This window comes from Thunnus albacares, chromosome 6 (assembly GCF_914725855.1).
Source record: "Thunnus albacares chromosome 6, fThuAlb1.1, whole genome shotgun sequence".
NCBI classification, from domain to species: Eukaryota; Metazoa; Chordata; class Actinopteri; order Scombriformes; family Scombridae; genus Thunnus; species Thunnus albacares.
The window spans coordinates 15,594,570-15,613,043 of NC_058111.1; the positions used below are offsets into that span (position 1 = coordinate 15,594,570).

Consider the following 18,474-nt stretch of genomic DNA (forward strand, 5'->3'; position numbering starts at 1 on the left):
GGTAGTTCAACCTGAGGTTCAAACGGGGCTGCAGCTCGTTATTTCTACCAGTAGGTGGCGACAAGTCTTAGTTTTACAGCTGCTGATGTCCCAGCTTGACAGACAATCCGTAAACTTTAGTGGTAATTTTCTTTTAGTTGTATGTTTATGTCTGTGCAGCAGTCACAGCTGATGAACAAGGAGGGGGAAGAAAGGAGAACTGAATGTTGCTCTGCTTTGGTTTAGTTTTGGAGACACCTGTGGGAAACCAGCGAGGTAGTTGCTCGTAGCCGCTGAGGAGGAACTATAGACGCTTTGTGAAAACCAGGAAAGAGTGGTGCGTAAAAGAGAAAGAGCTTTAATGTGACACAAGTGCGTGTTTATGGACTGTGTTACAAGCCGAGGAGGGGCGGGGTCAGGGTCGTCGGAGCGGCGGCGGGGGCGGGCGGTGCCTACAGTCGCCCATGCCCCCTTTTGCCCTCCGCTCGCTGCGGGGGAAGAAGCGTGAACTTGAACGCCGCCTTCAGTGATCAGTGCGAGTCCGGGCAGAGAGAGAAAGAGGCCAGCCACTCTTATCAGTCTGTCTGTCCCCCGTCGCTCGGCTTTCGGTCAACTTATCGGAGAAGGAGCAGCTGGAGGGATTTTTTTTTTTTTTTTTTTTGCTTGGTTTGGGAGGGTTTGCTGTTTGGGACCCAGAAAGGTGCCAAACGCGGAACGCTCGACGCGATGTCCAGACGCAAACTTGGAAGCAGACCGCAGCACCTGAGTGCAATTCAAGGTAAGCAGGAGGGGAGAGCAACGATGTGTGGACATGTTGAAACTGTTGAAGATGTTTCTGAAGATCAACCAAAAGAAATTCAGGTCACAGTTTTGGCTTTATTGTCAGTTGCGCGCATGGTTTTGGATGCGCGTTGGCACCGCGTTACACAGATTAATGGCCAGATGATGAACGAATGTTTAATTTATTCCAGGTATTGAAAAACCGCCTTTTCAAGAGGATTTAAAGTATCTCCACGATGTTTGCATTGACCTTAATCAAGCCAATACGGTTGTGTTTTTAATTTCTTATGTGGACTTCATGCGCAAATATTTAAATAAGGGGCTCGTATTTTCTATCGTCGTGTTTGTCCTGCTGTGCATTGTTGCTGCAGTTGTTTTCATAGAGGAAGGACCGGTTTATTGGCACGCTGTTCTCAGAGGCTACAGGTCCGAACACGATGATTAATATTTCCAGGTTAGACGATGATCAAGTTTCTTCACAGTCGGTTTCTGTCTTGACTGGGACACTTTCTCCCCCTCCCCTTCTTCGCTTTTTGGGAAACAGCACCTGTTAAAAGCGAAGAAACTGGATCCAGCCTGCGTCATATACATCATGATTGAGTTTTTAATTACTGGCCAATTAAATGACACTCTCAATAGATTATATGTCAGTTTGCTTTGATCTCATTCAGATTGTTCAAACATAAAAGTCAACGATGCAAAGAAAAACACACGTTATGTTTTGAAGGAAATAAGACAGAAACTTGAACTCCATTTGTTTTTTACAGTTCTCTACTGGAGACCAGTGGTGCGTGTCTGGTGTGACCACAGGCCCTGACTCAACCGTGTGTGTGTATGTGTGTGTGTGTGTGTGAGAGAGAGAGAGAGAGAGAGAGAGAGAGAGAGAGAGACCGCGCCTTGCAAGTCTGCACAAACAGCGCAGCCCTGAAACAGGAAAGGTGACATTTTTGAGTAACAACTGGCGAGATCCAACTTCAGACTGTACTGTCTGTACCTGTCCTGTATCCTGTAGCCGGCCTAGCCCGGGCAGGTGGATCCAGTCCAGGCATCAAGGTGTGCCCATGACCGCGTTGAGCAATAGTCTACTGACCCCTCCTCCTCCTCCTCCTTCTCAAGAGCCCTACCTGCCTGAGCTGAGATGATAAGAAATACCCAAAGTTTACTCAGACTCTAAAGAGGTTTGCTTTAAGCTGGAGGCAGCTTTGTGTTGCACACTGGTCCTCCTCTGCTGCATGCATTTCAAAGTGCTGGCTGCAAACCACATGAGATTCGTCAGGTTTGTTAACGCTGAATCAGATGAGTTGTCCTGTAAACGGTTGTGCACACACAAAAAAACCCAGGGGCTCTTATCACAAACACCTTCAGTCATTTTTTTTTCTTTTATTGCAATCCACTTCCTGTTGAGAAACTCCCGCTGCTTGTGGCTGGCAGGGCAAGTTGTAATTGTGAGTGAAAGGTGGAAACCTCGGTCACAAGGTTGCATGTTTTTAAATCAATCATTTCAACTGTCAGCACGTAGTAGCTGTCACACTAGTTGGAGGTTGAGGTTACAGATGAGATGGACAGTTGGGCTCCTCTCTGCAGCTTCAGTCAGAACGAGCAACATCTGTTTTGGGTTGGTTCAAGGAAGTGGTCAGCATTGACTGAGCAGATTGGTCTCATTGGTTTAGAGCTTACAACTGAAACCAGCACTGTCAATCACCACGCCTGTTTGTCGTTCTACTGAGGTCTAACAGCACTTGTGCCACTTTTATGCAGACCTTTTTGGCTGTTAATTTGTATGAGCGCAGTCAAAAACTGCCTAAGCAGTAATCCACATTTACTGGGGCCCAGTAAATGTGGATTAGCGCTGGCAGATCATGCCCACATATTTTGGTATTGTCCATATATGCAGCCTTTTTGGGACAAACTGGGATGTTTAATGTCAAGAATACTCCAGCATTGCTGTTTATTTCTCTCTCTGTTTTCTGTATTTTGGAGAAATGCCTGAAGGGGGTTGTTTAAAAGTGATATTTAGCTCCTGAAGATCTTTATGGCCTCAAAAAAACTCAACTTATTATTGACCTTTTTATAGAAACTGTGAACTTTCTACACTCCATGGAAAGATGATTTACAGCCTTTGACTACAGAAAGACAAGGGTGAAAAATATTGAATGAAATGGGATAAATTCTTCTTTATTTCCCCTTTTTGTTTTCAGTACTAAGCTGCAATGGTGCTTAAATCCCATTTTGTTTTTGTTTTGCATATCACTTTCACATTTAAATGTTAAAAAATAATCTCTGTATTTTTATTTTTCCCATCCACTCTCTCTCATCTCCTGCCTGTCCTGTTTCTCAGATGCCACCGATACAGCGGATGGCACCGGTACACCAGAGGACCATCCTCCCGCTCCACAGGTCCAAGCTGCTGACGAGGGCCGTGACCTTCTGACCTGTGGCCAGTGCAGCCGGGCCTTCCCACTCGCCCACATCCTGGCGTTCATCCAGCACAAACAGGGCGGCTGCCGGTCCCAACACCAAGCCCCTAACGCCAGCACCACGCCCCCCTCACCTGCCAACCGAGCACAGCAGCATGTCACCTGCTCTGAGCTGGGGCCGGGGTTCATCGAGCTGAGGAGAGGGGCTGTCAGGGACAGCGTCTGGGGGGCGGAGCCCGGCATGAAGGTGAAGGCGGAGCTCTGCAAAGCAGGTGAGTGCTTGAGGAAGCAGAAGAAGGCAGGTTGTTAATTAGTGACTCTGTTTTTTGTTTTGTTTTATGTATTTTTTTTCAACCGCCCTCTTCTTTTAACAACGGCCCCCCCCTTTCCCAAGTCCAGCTCATTAGCTAGCCGTTGCCATTAGCAGACCTGCGTGAGTTAGTGACGCACAGGCTAATTGTGTGGAAAGGATAGGCGTCAGGAGCGTTCGGAGGGCACCAAAGGTCCCCAAGGGCTCTGCACTGAGCACCTGAGCTCCTTCCCATCTCCCTGACTGTCAGTCTCTGAGGTAGAGTGGCCAGGTAAACATGTTTCTACTTCTGTCATCCACTGTGCCCTGGACAACAGAGACTGATGCCACATCCTGTAAAAACCAAAAGTGTGAAGTGTGTTTCGGTGTTGTTTTTTTTTTTTTTTTTTTTTTTTTTTTTAAGGCCTTCAGTTTCTTTTAGTAAACGGTTTGATGGTTGTAGCCGTGCACTGCAGTGTGAAACGGTCAGAGGGGTGGATGTAAGGCTGTTCGTGCAGCACTCCTCGCTGTCATGACACTGTAATGGAGGACGTTGCATCATGTGCAGCTCCTCTGCCATCTCCCACTGTTCTGCCCCGGGCCGAGCCACCTGAGCTCCTGGGACTCTCCTCCTTTTTCTTCATCTTATGCTTCTCCTTCTCACTTTTCTCCCTCTTCTTCTTCTCGTTTTTTATATTTTCTGTGTCTTGAGTCATCTCTCTTTTCTCATTCTGCCCAAATTTCATACATTAGCGCTGATTTTCCGAAAGGTCTTTTTCTTCACGCCTCTTCCACAGCTGTTTTTGTGTGGCTGCGGACACTGTGATGGTTGTGCCAAATATAATATGTCACGGTGGGGGTCAGACCCATCAAAACTCAATCAGCAATTCATGAATTCTCATTAAAATCATTTTTGAGAAATTTCATGTCCAGTGGCTAACAATGTGTTTTGAGACAGAGAGGAGTTATTATGTTTTCCCCTGCAAAGGTCAAATGTATTTGAAGGTCATGCTGTAAGTGAAAAAGGAGCATGTAGGATGTTGCAAATGACTGCAAATGGACATGGCATCTTGCTACACACTGGCAGTAGGTATGAGTGCCCTTTGCACATTTTGAAACCCTCTCTGTCATTTACACACACGTTAGCAGTTCCTTCCTTTGTGTAACGCTCAGGGGACTGGTGCACGCATCGTTTCCGTTTGTCCACAACCTCTCTTGTTTTTCTATTTCAGTCTGTTTTTCATCTCTGTCTCTCACTTACAGTCAGAACCAATGAGTTTGGTAATTTGGTGCCTGCAGGATTATACAACAAACCTAACACGTGTACGGCGCGAGAGGGAAAGAGCATGACAGCCTGTAAATAATGCAAAAGTGGATAAGTTTGGATTAAAGTTTTATTAGCGAATGTAGGTTGCATTTGTTGTGGAGTTCATAATTGTAATTTTACCCAGCTTTTAGTGTTTTTACCTCCTCAGATTATTACGGTTGAATTATGAGTTGTGACATAAAGTTTGAGTTCTTGCATGTTTAAGTAGCAAAAGGACAGTTATTGGCCTTTAAGTAATAGGAAGTCTTGTTTCACTTGAGTAGCAAGCTCTTTTGTGGGAGGGAAACTGAACATCTGAAGCTGCATGAGATGACTGAAAGTGAAAGAGCAGTTATCCCACAACAGACAGGTCCTCCGTCTATTTCTCTGTATTCATGAGAGAAACGGCAAGGACTGAGGAGAAAGGGGGTAGAGTGGGATGGATTACTGAAGAGCCGCGTGCATCTGTCTCATTCCTTTTTATTTATTCTCCTTGTTTGTTTTTTTTTTTCCTCATCTCCAAACCCCCCCCTCTCCTCCTTATTTCTTCCCCCCATCTTCAACACACTTTCGTTTGCCCTCATTCAATTTCTAGCCCCCCCTCCTTCCCTCCCTCCCCTCTCTTTTCTCCTCCCTCTGCCTCCCAAGGGAAAAGAGATTCTGCCTGCTGCTCGTTAGTGCTCCCAGCCAATCTGCATTTTTAATTAGTAGTTATTGCTTCTGCTTAATATTCAAGTGCTACCCCGGGCCAAATGGGAATCCTTACAAAAAAAAAAAAAGCAAGTGAGAGGGGAGAGAGCGAAGGAAAGAGAAACCGGCTGGGTATTGTGTTTCACTCCAGGACCACGAGACAAAAGCCCCCCCCTCAGGGAAAGATTTGGAGGGGTTTGGGGGCGGAGGGGTGAGGAGAGCCGGGTGTTGGAGGATGGGTCTCAAGTACAATCCAAAGGGGTGACATATTTTCGTGGTGTCTCTTGGCCCCCCGTACTACATTATAATCTTTTTATCTCATTTTCTTTTTATCTCCTGAGCCCTGACCTACCTATCTCTCTCTCTTTTTTTTTTCTTGCTCTCACTCTTCACCCTATTTTTAAAAGAAGTATCTCAACTTCTCCTGGGTTTCTCCTCAGGCTAGGTTAAAGGACATGAACACCACAGCTCCTCTCGTCTCCAGACAGAGAGAGGGCGGGAGAGGAGGAAAAAGAGAAAGAAACAGTTGCTCTCTTTTTCATCTTTACTCTCCTCCCCCCTCCAGTAAAATACAGAAGGATTTGACTTGAGGAAACATGAAAGAGGCTTATACCAGAGTCGGCTTTGAACCTCTCCAAAAAAGAGGAAAAAAAGAACTGTTTTTCCCCTCAATTTGGGGATCTTCTCTCCAATTTTGATTTATGCAGAAAGGCCTCATTTGTCAAGCAGGCTGAGTCAGTGCCTGATTTGCATAAAGCGTTCGTTTTCTACGTTCTGCTAATTAGCAATTTGCAGCTTAATTGGAGAGTGACTCTCGGTTAGGAGACAAAGCTATCCACATATAAAAATATCTCCAGATGTAACACTGTTCTCCTCTCTGTTGGCCTTTCAGCTTCTGGAGCTCCATCACTCTCTTCTTCTTTGAGTCCGACTATCATTACTCTCTTTTTGAGCCCCTTGCACTCACTTTTTAATCATTCTGTTCTTCCTATTCTTATCTAGGTCTTATTTTTGCATCATTTGGCCTTTTCTTCACCGTACAATCATTTGATTGAATGTCAATCTACCTGAACTATTCTCCTGTTAGATTTGACCTTTATCGTGCCGATAGTCATGTGCTTGTATGTGAGAGGGGTCATTCACAGTGAAAACCCACGGAGTGAATCACCTGACTCTGCAGTCTGGAGCTTTGTAGTGTCCTTTAACTCATTGTCTTTAAAAGTTCATCCCACAACTTTCATTTTGGTTCTCATTGTTCTAATTTTGTGAGTTGTCTGCAGCAATACATCCAGTCATACACCCACTGTATAGACACATTTGGCGACTAGCTAGTGAACATAGTGGAGCATTTAGCAGCTAAAGAGTCAGATATTTACCTCAGGAGCTGGTGGCAACCAAATAGATATAAAAGGAGAGTGAATATTGGACTTGCATTCATCAGGTGACCAGAAACACAACTCCAAATGAATCCTGATGTGTCTCCATATCTGCTATACATGTAAAAAGGAAAATGTTTCCTAGTAAGTCAACTTCTTATGGTGACAATACGTCAGTTTTGTGTTTACAGATTGTGAAGTTGTCAAAAAAAAAAAAATCAGTTATTGCAGGTTTAAGTTACCTAAATTTGTCTCAAGTGAAGTCATTTCAAAAGACCAACGTAATATTTTACACAATTTATTTATTTTGTCCATCTTTGTCTTCCAGTGCCTGGTGAGCCCTCCTATTTTACCTGCCAGCAGTGTGAAGGCGTGTTTCCATCTGCATGGGTGCTCTTACAGCACGCTCAGCACATACACTCCTTCAGCATCTACCAAGAGGACGAGGAGGATGACATAGACATGAGAGGAGGAGAAAGAGGAGGTCTTAAAGAGCACAAACCTGCTGCAGCCACTCTGGACCCGCGTCACCTTGGCCAAGCGCTTGCCTCTGCCTTCCAGCCCTCGGCCCTGCGCCTCGGTCGCTCCCGTCAGACACACACCACCTCCTCCTCCAGTAACCTGCAGGCTCTGAACTTCTCAGTGCGGCTCAGGGAGCTTGCCGAGGGGAATAATAACACCAGCAGCGGCTTTCCTGGAGGCCTGGTGCTGTCTCCATCCTCTTCTCCACCAGCCGCTTCTCCCTTTCCTCAAACTGGTGGCCTCCAGGCTGACTTCCACTGTGAGCTGTGTGACATGAACTTCCAATCTCTGCGCGCTCTGTCCGCCCACCGCCGGACTCACGCCTGTGAGAGCCCCTATCACTGTGGAGTGTGCGGGCAAGCCTTCACCCAGAGCGGCCAGCTGGCCCGTCACATAAGGAGTCATCACAGGGAGGCTGGAGGTGGAGGGAGTGGATACGAGTCATTGGAGATGGTCGTCATGGAGGAGGATGTAGGGAGGCAGGGGATGAGAGGGAGGTTTCAAATGCAGCCAGCTGCAATCATGGGAAAGGGGATGGTTAGTGCAGACGTGAGAGCCCAGGCCCCCTCCGAGCTGGACCTGACCCTGCCCAAACACCCCTCCTTAGCTTCAGGCCTGATGCTGCTGACCTCACAGGTTAGACCGGCAGACAGGGAGCTGCTAAGGCTGTACCAGCGCCAGAGAGAGGGAGGGGAGGAGGAAGCAGAGGGGCAGGGGGAGCCCCAGCACACCTCACCTTGTGCCAGCCCCTCTGAAGGCTCACTCGAGAGCGGAGAGACAGGGGGAAGTGGTGAGAGCGGTATTGCTAGTGGGAACTGTACACCGAAACGGCCTGAGATGGGCGACAGGGTGCGAGGAGTGGGAGAGTGGGAGAACGAAAGAGGAGAGATCATGGAGAGGGAGAAGGAGTGGAGCTCAGTTAAGGTCAGCGAGGCTTTGCAGGAGTGGCAGAGAGAGACTGAGCGGAGGAGTGTAGGAGGAGGCGTCAGCAGTGGAGGAAACAATAATAACACCACTACTAATTCAGCGGGTAGGAAGAAGAAAGACGAAGCCTGTGAGTTCTGTGGTAAACAGTTCCGCAACAGCAGCAACCTGACTGTGCACCGCCGCAGCCACACAGGTGAACGACCTTACCGTTGCGGCCTCTGCAACTACGCCTGCGCTCAGAGTTCAAAATTAACGCGCCACATGAAGACCCACGGTGCCCAAGGAGCCAAAGCTCCCTTTTTGTGCCAGCTGTGTGCGGTACCCTTTACTGTATATGCCACCCTGGAGAAGCACCTGAAGAAAGTTCACGGCTTGAGCCACGCCAGCGTAGGAGCGTACGCGCAGACGAGCGCCGCCGACAATCAGGTTGCAATAAAGGCTGAAGAAGAAGCAGTAGTGGTGAAAATGGAGGAGGATGAAGCCAGTTTGGATCAGATGGAAACGGGGAGCAAAATGCAGAGTGATGAGGTGAAAATTATGGAGGTGAAGGAAGGGCAGAGCCAAGATGAGTATGTGGAGAACAGAGGGAGTCCAGCCATCGAGGGCGACCTCCCACCTGAGGGCAGCGCAGAAGTGGGCATAGCTTTGACTTCTGCACCGTGAGAGCGGTTGTCATTCACTGTTGTTGACATTTAAAATAGCACTGTATAGGATTTAATCACCCTTCAAATTAACAAAAAAAAACTTGTCCCACTATTGAACTGACAGTCAAGTTAAACTGGAATTTAAAGAAGAAGCTGCAGCAGCACTGTAGAAAGCAGCAGGCAGTCCCGTCCTCTGCCAGCACTGAGGCACCCAGCAGCCAGCCACATTGTTCACGATTGTATGCAAAGCTGCCGGTTAAAACTAAGTGCCTGCAGTAGTTTAAACCACAGAGCAAAACAAGGCCATGACATTCAACAGGGAGATTACCAGAGCTCTTGAACAGGAAGTGAACCGCCACAGTCCACACCGACACAGGAAACTGATCACCATGTTGCACTGCAGGATGCAAAAGACGAGTGATTTATCTCTCTGGTGACCCACTGGACAGGTGAAGACCGATATTAACTGTCAGATAACAAAGAGAAGCGATTATGTTAAATAATAATAAAAAAAAAAATCTTAGCAATAGAATGATGTTAATATATTTTCAGCATCAGCACTGGCAGATGGAAAGAGGTCATATTGTGCTACCTAGCTGTTGCTGGTTTTCTTTTGAGAAGACCTTTTAAAGACTAAAGATGTTTGGACAGACACAAGGGGGGGAAATGAATCCAAACACTGTCTGCCTGGAGTTTCTCAAACTCCTCTTTTTAAAGGCGCTTGGTTGTCACAACACTTGTCACTTAACATAATGTTTACAGGGCTCATGGGGCCTCACAAGGTTGTGCTCCTGACTTTGTGACAGTATGTACGGATGATTTTCTTTGTTTTGTTTTTTTTCTAATTTTATAAATGTGAATAATGAGACTTTAAAGTCTCATCTACTGATGTTTTCCATTATTAGTTTCTATGCATAAAAAACAATTTTACCTACATGTGAAACGGGTGTGTATTATTTTTCTCTATTTGTACTTATTGTGATGGTAACTTCCCTTTTCCATTGTTTACATTTGTAAAGTGCCGGACTGCTTGAAGCTCATGCATGTTTTGCAGCCATTTAAAACTGTTCTGTTTTTTTTTTTGTTTGTTTTTGTTTTTTGTCACCTGTGTTTTGAATTATTCCTTATTTATGAATGCTGCATGTTGGTGATTGTGTAACTGAAAAAAGTCTGTTGAACGACAGGGTTGCGAGGTGTAGTAGTAGTTGTGGATTGGTGGAGTTGCCAAACGAGCACTTGGGTGAGCAAGTTTGTGTGTGTGTGTGTGTGTGTGTGTGTGTGTGTGTGTGCGTGCGTGTGTGTGTAGGGAAAAAAAATCCACTGGTGACACTTCTACTTGAACCCTTTGTCCTGTGATCTTGTGTCCAAAGCATGACTTCGCTGGTCATAATTGGCGTGTCTGTGCTTCTGACGGGTGTCATCATGTGTCAACGATGAGGATTTAAGTTCAGACACTCGAGATGAACATGAGGAAATCTGTTCGTTTAACATATATAAACGGGGCAGAGACGTCAAGTAGAGCGCTGCTGACTCTTTTGTGACTACTGTGATGACTGTGTTACATATTGGATTTCTGCTTCATGTCAGGGACACTTTTTGAGGAAAAAACAAATTCTTCTGTGTTGTATGGATGAGTGCAGTGTAACTGTTCAGGGATAATATTTTGTACATATATTCTTGCTGTTGCCGTCACTATTGTTATATTATTATTATTATTATTATTATTATTATTATTATTAACTGCCTGTCACTGTTACATGCCCTCCACTTTGCTGATCGTCTCCTTTGCTTAACACTGGCTATTGTGAAGCTATATCGCTCTGCTGTCTTTGTAAACTTGACACCATTTTGTAATTGATCTTGTCATGAGGAGCCTCAATAAAGAATTGAGGTGAAATATTTTGCATTGTGGAGTTTTTTTTTCCCCTCCTGCTTGTGTCTGTTTCTGCTTGTGGTTGCTTTTTCATGCATTTTTATACTTTTTTTCTTTTTTTTTTTTTTCTTATTCTGGCCTGCAGATTGGGACCCACAACAAAGCTTTTGAAACTATTTTTAAGTGTCTTTTCTCACCAGGATGTTGTCTTAGTCAGTGTGGGTCGTTTCTCTGAGGACCACAGTCAGCGCTGAGTTATTAATTTTTAATGTGAGTGTTTGGATTAGGGACCCTCACTCCTTGTTTACATCCTTGTGATGTTACTGGCTTTGTCTTGAAACACTGTAATGTAATTCCAGTGGGGTGTGTGTGTATATATGTGTGTGTGTTGTTATATTTGAGTCGGTGTCAATCATCTTGCAGGTTGTGAAATGGGTGCAGAGAGCTGTGACGATGGGACACGGGGCGACAAAGATTTCTCAGGATACTAAATTGAGGGAGGGAAGGCAGTTTGGTTATTGTTTGTGGGCATGTTAGAAGGCAGAGCAGGGTGGGTGGGGAGTGTCAAGGGGTTGGGATAATTGCTGACTCCATTTTTAAGGGCATAAAAACCTCTGCACCAGCATCTCTAGCCTTAACCCCACCCCCCCCCCCTAATGAAAATGAAGTTCTATGATCCCTCTAGCTCATTAACAGCAGGTCTTTTAATGAGCTTTCAACAAGGTGGGGGCTGGGTAGATGAAGAGGAGGAGTGGGGTTGGATGGTGGATGGTGAAGTAGGGGGGTGGCGGGGTGGGTTATTGCACCAGATGCACACACGCCCACTCCTACCAATTACCATTGTGTTATAGAGAATAAGGAGGAAGTGAAGACAGAAGCCACTCGGACCCAGATAAGACAGTTTGTCCATTTCTCTCCACAGAGACAGGAAAAGAAGGAGGGAGAGAGAACAGCACAGGTGACAGGTAACATCCTCCATCTCTCCCTCTGGTAAACTCTGCCCTCCCTGTCTGTTGGGCGCCACGACGAGCGCCATTTGGTGCTCGTATGGACCCAATTATGTAAGGTAAGGTGATACACAGCAGAACACAGCACAGTAGCCCCTACAGCAAGTGGATATCTTTTCCCCCGTCCCAGAGTGCCCTTTGTCTTCCTGCCGTCCACACCTCTCAGTGTCAGCAACCAAACCAGCCAATCACAACATGGAGAGTTCACTGTGTTGTCTGCCAATAGTAGACTAAAGCTGACACCGTGTGTGAGTTTGAGTGCGTGTCCTCTGACCAGTGAGTGCCCCTCGGCGGCAGTAATGTGGACTTTGAGATCTAATAGTTGTGTCTCAGCTCCACAGAGAAAGCTTTTGTTGGCCTGGGAGTTGGGAGAGGCCGTTGCAGGACAGACGCACACAACAAACCCTGTCACAGGGGATTTTAATATGCCACACACACTTCAACAACTTCTGCTAAACACTCTTCTCTCTTTAGAGCTGTAAGTTATATTGAGGTCAGTTAGTTTATGTGTCATGCACATAAATATATCCAGCCCATATAGTCTTATAAGATACCAAAATATTATTGTAGTGGTGAAATATTTGTCAGTGAAGAAGGGAACATCTTACATTTTATATCTTACATATAACATTACGTTTGCAAATGAGAACTTTAGATGTCTGCAAAAAAAATCTGCCACAAAAAGGTTTAGTAGATCTCTAATTTAGGCAGGTGTCTGACTATGCAGAGTTCTTAAAGTGATCACAACAATGGGGAAGAATTGGATTCTGAATTTAATAGGGAGTCAGTGTGAAGACATCAAGGTCAGTGTCATATGAGACCTTTTAGAGGACCTGGTCAACAATAGCAGCAGCATTTTGGACCACAGGGATGTTTTGCTAAGACAGGTTGAAAAGTGAGTTACAATAATTGAGGTGTGATGAAATGAAAGTATGAATAATCATCTCATGTTGAGACACAAATGGGCCTGAGTTTCATGAAGTTTCTTGGCTGAAAAAAAAACAGAAATGAATCAAAGACTTGTTCATGTTGGTCAAGAGTCAGTGCCTGGTACATAGTGATACCTAGGTTTTAGGGGTGTGATTTAACAGAATAGGAAAGAGAACAGAGACCTTTCATTACTTCAGGGACAATACCTGCTGGGCAGAAATAAAAACTTATTTTTTTGTCAGTGTTGAGCTGTAAAAAAATATCTACCATCAATGTTTTATAGAGTTTAGGCAGTTGTGTAAAATGGACAATTTTAAAGTTTAAACAAAATGTTAAGTCGAATATCGTTAACATAGCAGTGATAGAAAACTTCAAAATCACTAATTATATGTCCAAGGGGAAGCAGATATTAACATGGAATAAACAAATCATCAAATCTAAGTCAAGAGATTGTTCTACAACAATGTCTAATATGAAAATATCAACATCTATCTCTTAAGAGAATCTGTGGTATCTGAGTGTAAAGATCAGTGGGTTAATGATATATGGACTACATCAAACCTGTGTAGATTTAGGATGTTAAAATATGAATGTAGCACTGAGAATTTTGTTATGTATAATTCATCTAAAAATGTGCACGGCTGAGATCTGGTATCTTACCACTTAATGTTGAAACAGCACCTTGTTACCTTGTTCAGCAAGATAAAAACAGAAATTGATTTTGTCTGAGTTGGTTGTTTAAATACAAAACAATTAAATCAGTCTGTTACTTGGAGAAAGCCTGCAGGATGAAAAAAAGCCTTTTATCAAGATAAACTGTGGATTTGTAGCATTTATTTTCTTTCTTCTGCTATTTGGTGTACAATTTATATGAAGATTTTCATATAAATATGTTTTCAGAAAGAATATAGAAATGCATGTAATGTTATAACTTATGTTTTGGGGGTTTGGGTTTTTTTTTTTTGTTTGTTTATCTGTTACAGGAAGATGCATGTTGGTTTTTTTATGATTGAGAAATTGTGGTGTTTTGTAATCACCATGTGGGGTGGCATGAAATAAAAACAAACTAGAAGACAAACAGAATGGGTCCCAGGGTCGAACCTTGAGGAACACCAAAATTCAGAGTTTCAGATGAGGATACACAGTTATCAACAACAGCTGAGAAACTCCCATTAGAGAGTTAGGAATAGAACTACTCCAGGGTTAACCAGAAATGCTTAACCACAGCAACTCAGTCAAAATACCATGTTAAAAGCTGCACTGAAGCAATACCAAAACCTGCATCTGTTTTAAACCTAAAAGTGAATCGTGACTGAGCCCTCTGACAGTCGGCCCCATGGGTAGTCATGTTTTTTTATAGACATGATCACAGTGTTCTGGCAACAGTGGCATACTCACTGATTCAGACTAAATTTAAGATGATTAGCTCTGAAAAATGCGCACAACAAAGGGAATGTATGAGCTGTATGTTTGCTTTCCTATAGGGCAGGCCTGTGGCCATAAGAAGCCCTCACTTATGTATGAGAAGATTGTGCTTTATCATGTAAAAAGCCAATTAACTGGGAGTTTTTAATTACATTTCTCATACTGTGCGAAGCCTCCAATCATCTCTGCAGTCCCTGTCCTGTTGTCCCCTTCCTGACATAGCAGACAGGCTGGAAGAATAGTTGAAGAGGAGGCAGGATTGAATCATCGGGGATAACAAGAAAGAAAAAGATGCATTCGGGAGTGATCAGCCAAACCACAGGACTCCCTCTCTGCTCTTTACCCTTGCACAGTTCCCACAATCCCCACCTTCTCTCGCCCGTCCCTCCTCCCGCAACGACCGCAGTGTGAAACCTGAACCCTGGAATTACACCCGCTTCACCTCTCCTCCCTCCTCCTCCTCCTTCTCCTCACCCCCCTCACCCTCCCACCCTCCTAACCTCTAACAGTGAGAGTGTGGGAGGACGGGATGAGAGGCGACACGATCTCAGGCAGCCATCCGTCAATTCAGTGTCTCTCTTTTTGCCATTCAACACCTTCAGATAATGAGAGGGGGGAAAGAAAAGGAGGGTTCATTCTTATAGGGGGTTATCGGCTATAATGTCACTGATCACTGAGGACGAGCTCAGAGGGAGGAGTGTCAGCTCAGATGTAGCGCTGGTGAGAGTAGATGTGATTAAAACCAAAAGGGAGGAAGTTCATTGATTTCTCTTTTTTTTTCTCAGCATGAGGGAGAGTATCACCTACATACACCAACAGGCAGAAATTGTTGCCAGATATTGATGGTGAAAATAAATTTCAAACCAGGCCTAAATAGGGCTCTTCTCTGAGTGAAGGTTATGAGCTCATGTTAAGCCCAGTGATCACCTAAGGTTTTCTTGTGGAAAAGATTGCACAGACAGGGTGTGGTAGACAGTTACACAGACAAACATGCACACACAGTTAGTCAATGCAAAATTTCTACACATACAACAGATGTAACTGCCAATCTGAAAGCGATTAAGACGACTAAGATCACTATTATAGTTGAAAAGAAAGGATACAGAAATGTTGAAAACATATGTCTAAAGAAAACAATTGTCTTGTTAAAATGGTTGGAAATGTTAAGTAGATATGGCTGTTGTTTCTTCCTGGTCTGAAAGGCTGACAGTTGATTTAATCTACCCACTTATAAACCAATGCTTCTACCTACTTAGCTACAATATTCACAAAACTCAAAAAAATATTTTTTCCATATCAAAGAGTCAATCTCTTACTCTTCACTGTGTATTGCACTCTAAAGTGAATAGGCCTGCTTTATGTGCCTCTGCCTCGGTCACTGGTGTGTTTTTATTTACAAAGCCATTCTTGGCAAGATTCCTACTTAGTTATCTTCTCTTTTAAACTTGAAATATGGAAATTACAATCTCCGTTCTCAGGACATTTTGCAATTTGTTGTTCCCAAAGTCTTAGGAAAGAAAGCTTTTAGGTTTTCTGCACGTGCTGCTCAGAACAATCTACAAACCGATCTTAACCTTCAAAACATAATAACCCTGAGCGATTTTAAAACTATGGTGAAATCTATTTGAGTGCAGGTTGTCTGTGCGCAAATGTTTTATCTGATCATTTTAATGTTGCTCAAATCTATGTGTTTTTATGTTTATTTACTGTTGAAACTCTGTGTTGCTGCTATTCTTGGCCAGGTCTCCCTTGTAAAAGAGATCTTTGATCTCAATAGGACAAACATGGTTAAATAAAGGCTAAATAAAAAAATAATAAAAAATTAAAAATTTCAAATCACTTTAGCTTAAATAGTATATACAAGCACAAGATTACATACAGATTATTAATATTCAGGTTGGTCAAATTATGATATGATATGATACGAGGATATGTAGGATATGAGATGACATGATGATATAGTTTAAGCTTCTTATTCACAGTGAGTGTTTCTCATGACTAATCTTACACTGTTTGCTGTGAGATTTTGGCTAATGAAGCGATCCATCGGGGTGAACCATCGTGCCAACCAAGTGTTGTTTTTAACAGAAGTGATTTTAGAAGTGTTGTTTTGGGAAGCACGGGGACCGGCAGCAGTAGCGTCTGAAGAGTTGACAGGACATCAGAGCTTCCTGGCCTGCCACATGGAGCTGCTGTGGAATGTGAATATAATAAAACAATAAATGTGTCCACTTTATAAATTACATACCCACACCCTCACTGTAGCATTTACATTTGTTCAGTGAACAGTGCTGCTCATGCACTTACAGATTAATAAAGGTGTAAATGTCATGTCTTTTCATTTCTTTGATATCTGGGAACTAAAATGCAACTGAGAATAGAAGATATGAGATAATCAAACATCTGCCCACCTTCAAACATCTGTTACTCTCTTTGTCTTTCATAAACACACATACACACACATTATCCTGTTCAGACTGCACCTGGTGACCCTCCCTGTGAACCTGACACAAACACACATACAGTTGCTCAAGCAATCACAGGCACACACAAACACATATTCAGGTCAGTCAGTTTTTACTTTACCCAGCAACAAACAAAAATGCTAGAAAAACAGGATCTGACCACACACACCTTACTGGCCAACCCCTCCCTCCACACACACACACACACACACACACACACATACACACACAGGGGTCGGAGGTGCGGCCTGGATAGCATGCATAGTAAGGTTAGAAGGTGCTGGTTTGGTCCTGTGACAGGTGAAATCTTTCATGTGTTTGTTCCCCTGCAGGCCGGAGGGCAGGTGAACTGCAGCTCCTAACCGCCTCAACCAGAGTGTCCACATGCACCCCGGCTACATAACTCTTTATGTTTCACATACTGTTCAGTTTCCTTTTCTTTTCATTTCATTGCAAACTACATACTGCATCACTATTGAGTGATTATTCATTAGTTAGTTAGATGTAGGCATGCGGCATACATACATAAACAGCTGCATAAATTTGACTTGAGACATTAAGGCAGCTGAGAGCTTTGTCACTACGGTTGTTTTTCCCGTCTATAGAAACACAAACACAACATGTTTACGACAGCTGGGGTGGGTGTCACCCTCACAACAAAGAACTATTAGAATTACATGAGAAGTTTTACAAGAATAATTTACAAATGTCATCAAAACTATGACTGAATAACATGTTGAAACACGGGGCCGTTGGGAGCATTATGGTAATACAACACCAGAGGTGGAAGAAGTATTCAGATACTTAAATTACATAAAAGTAGCTGTAGAAATACTCTGTCACAAGTTAAAATCCTGCATTCCACTGAAACATTTATGGCAAAATTTACTTGAAGTATCAGAAGTAAAAGGACTCATTATGCAGAAGAATATCCTCTGCCAGAGTTAGACTATTATAAATTAGGCTACATTATTTAATTTATATTACTGATGCATTTACATGTAAGCAATATTTAATGCTGTAGCTGGCTGAGGAGTAGTTACTTTATGTACTGTTTAGTTATATCATGTTTTATAAAATTATCATGTTAAGGGTGACAAATCTTAATCTGCAAAGTAAGTGTAGCAGTCAAGGGGAAATTAGTGGATTAAAAAGTATAATAATAGGCCCTGAAATGTTGTGAGGGAGTATAAAGTGCCATAAAAATGGAAATACCTTGAGTACAAGTACCTTAAAATGCTAAGCATAATACTTGTAAATGTACTTAGTTACTTTCCACCACTGCACATATACATATATACATAATAACACAAGTTCAAGTCATAAAACTACTCTTTAAAATATCACCAGTATCAGTATATTCTGGTCATTTCTCCTCAGTGTTTACTGGGGCTAATTAAGTCTCCCCTCTCCATCTCCTGACCCGTTCAGTCTGGTGTGATCTGTGTGAGTGATGCAGCATAAAACGGGCCGGGACAAAGCCGGTTAACCAGCAGGGAGAGTGCGAGGGGCCCGGGGGCTCCTGGTGCCGGGGTCGTGGGATCAGTGCAGGTCACAGAGGTGTGGGAGTGTCTGCTCGGCCCTCTGACCTTTGTCACTGAGGCTTCCTATAATCCCATCCTCAAAGACCATACGGACATAATGGAGAGCCCATGAATGGAGTTAAATGGTGACCATTAGGTGGATCTGTGTCGCTATTCTTCTTGTTTGTTTAGTCCCGGTCAGTCTCACGTTTTTCAGTGTAATCAGGCGTGTGATGGAGGGATGGCTGGAGACGCCTGAAGAGGCCTGGAGAGGTCTGAAGAGAGCACCACAGGACAACAGTTTATTGGAGATGGATATCC

At 43.7% G+C, this 18,474-nt stretch overlaps 1 protein-coding gene across 1 annotated transcript; it reads left to right on the forward strand.

The window, feature by feature from the left end:
- The first annotated feature begins 138 nt into the window (after positions 1–138).
- Positions 139–10,829, forward strand: znf296 (zinc finger protein 296). The gene is made up of 3 exons (XM_044355110.1): positions 139–757; positions 3,098–3,448; positions 7,166–10,829. Exons 1-3 carry the CDS (start codon positions 706–708, stop codon positions 8,947–8,949), a joined length of 2,187 nt encoding a protein of 728 aa, XP_044211045.1. The 5' UTR covers positions 139–705; the 3' UTR covers positions 8,950–10,829.
- Positions 10,830–18,474: the final 7,645 nt, after the last annotated feature.

Bases quoted from the DNA above. Each gene is read 5' to 3' on its own strand.
- znf296 (XM_044355110.1), top strand. From the start codon at position 706: ATGTCCAGACGCAAACTTGGAAGCAGACCGCAGCACCTGAGTGCAATT. The intron at 758-3,097 runs GTAAGCAGGAGG...CCTGTTTCTCAG, and splicing joins GCACCTGAGTGCAATTCAAG to ATGCCACCGATACAGCGGAT. The intron at 3,449-7,165 runs GTGAGTGCTTGA...TTTGTCTTCCAG, and splicing joins GGCGGAGCTCTGCAAAGCAG to TGCCTGGTGAGCCCTCCTAT.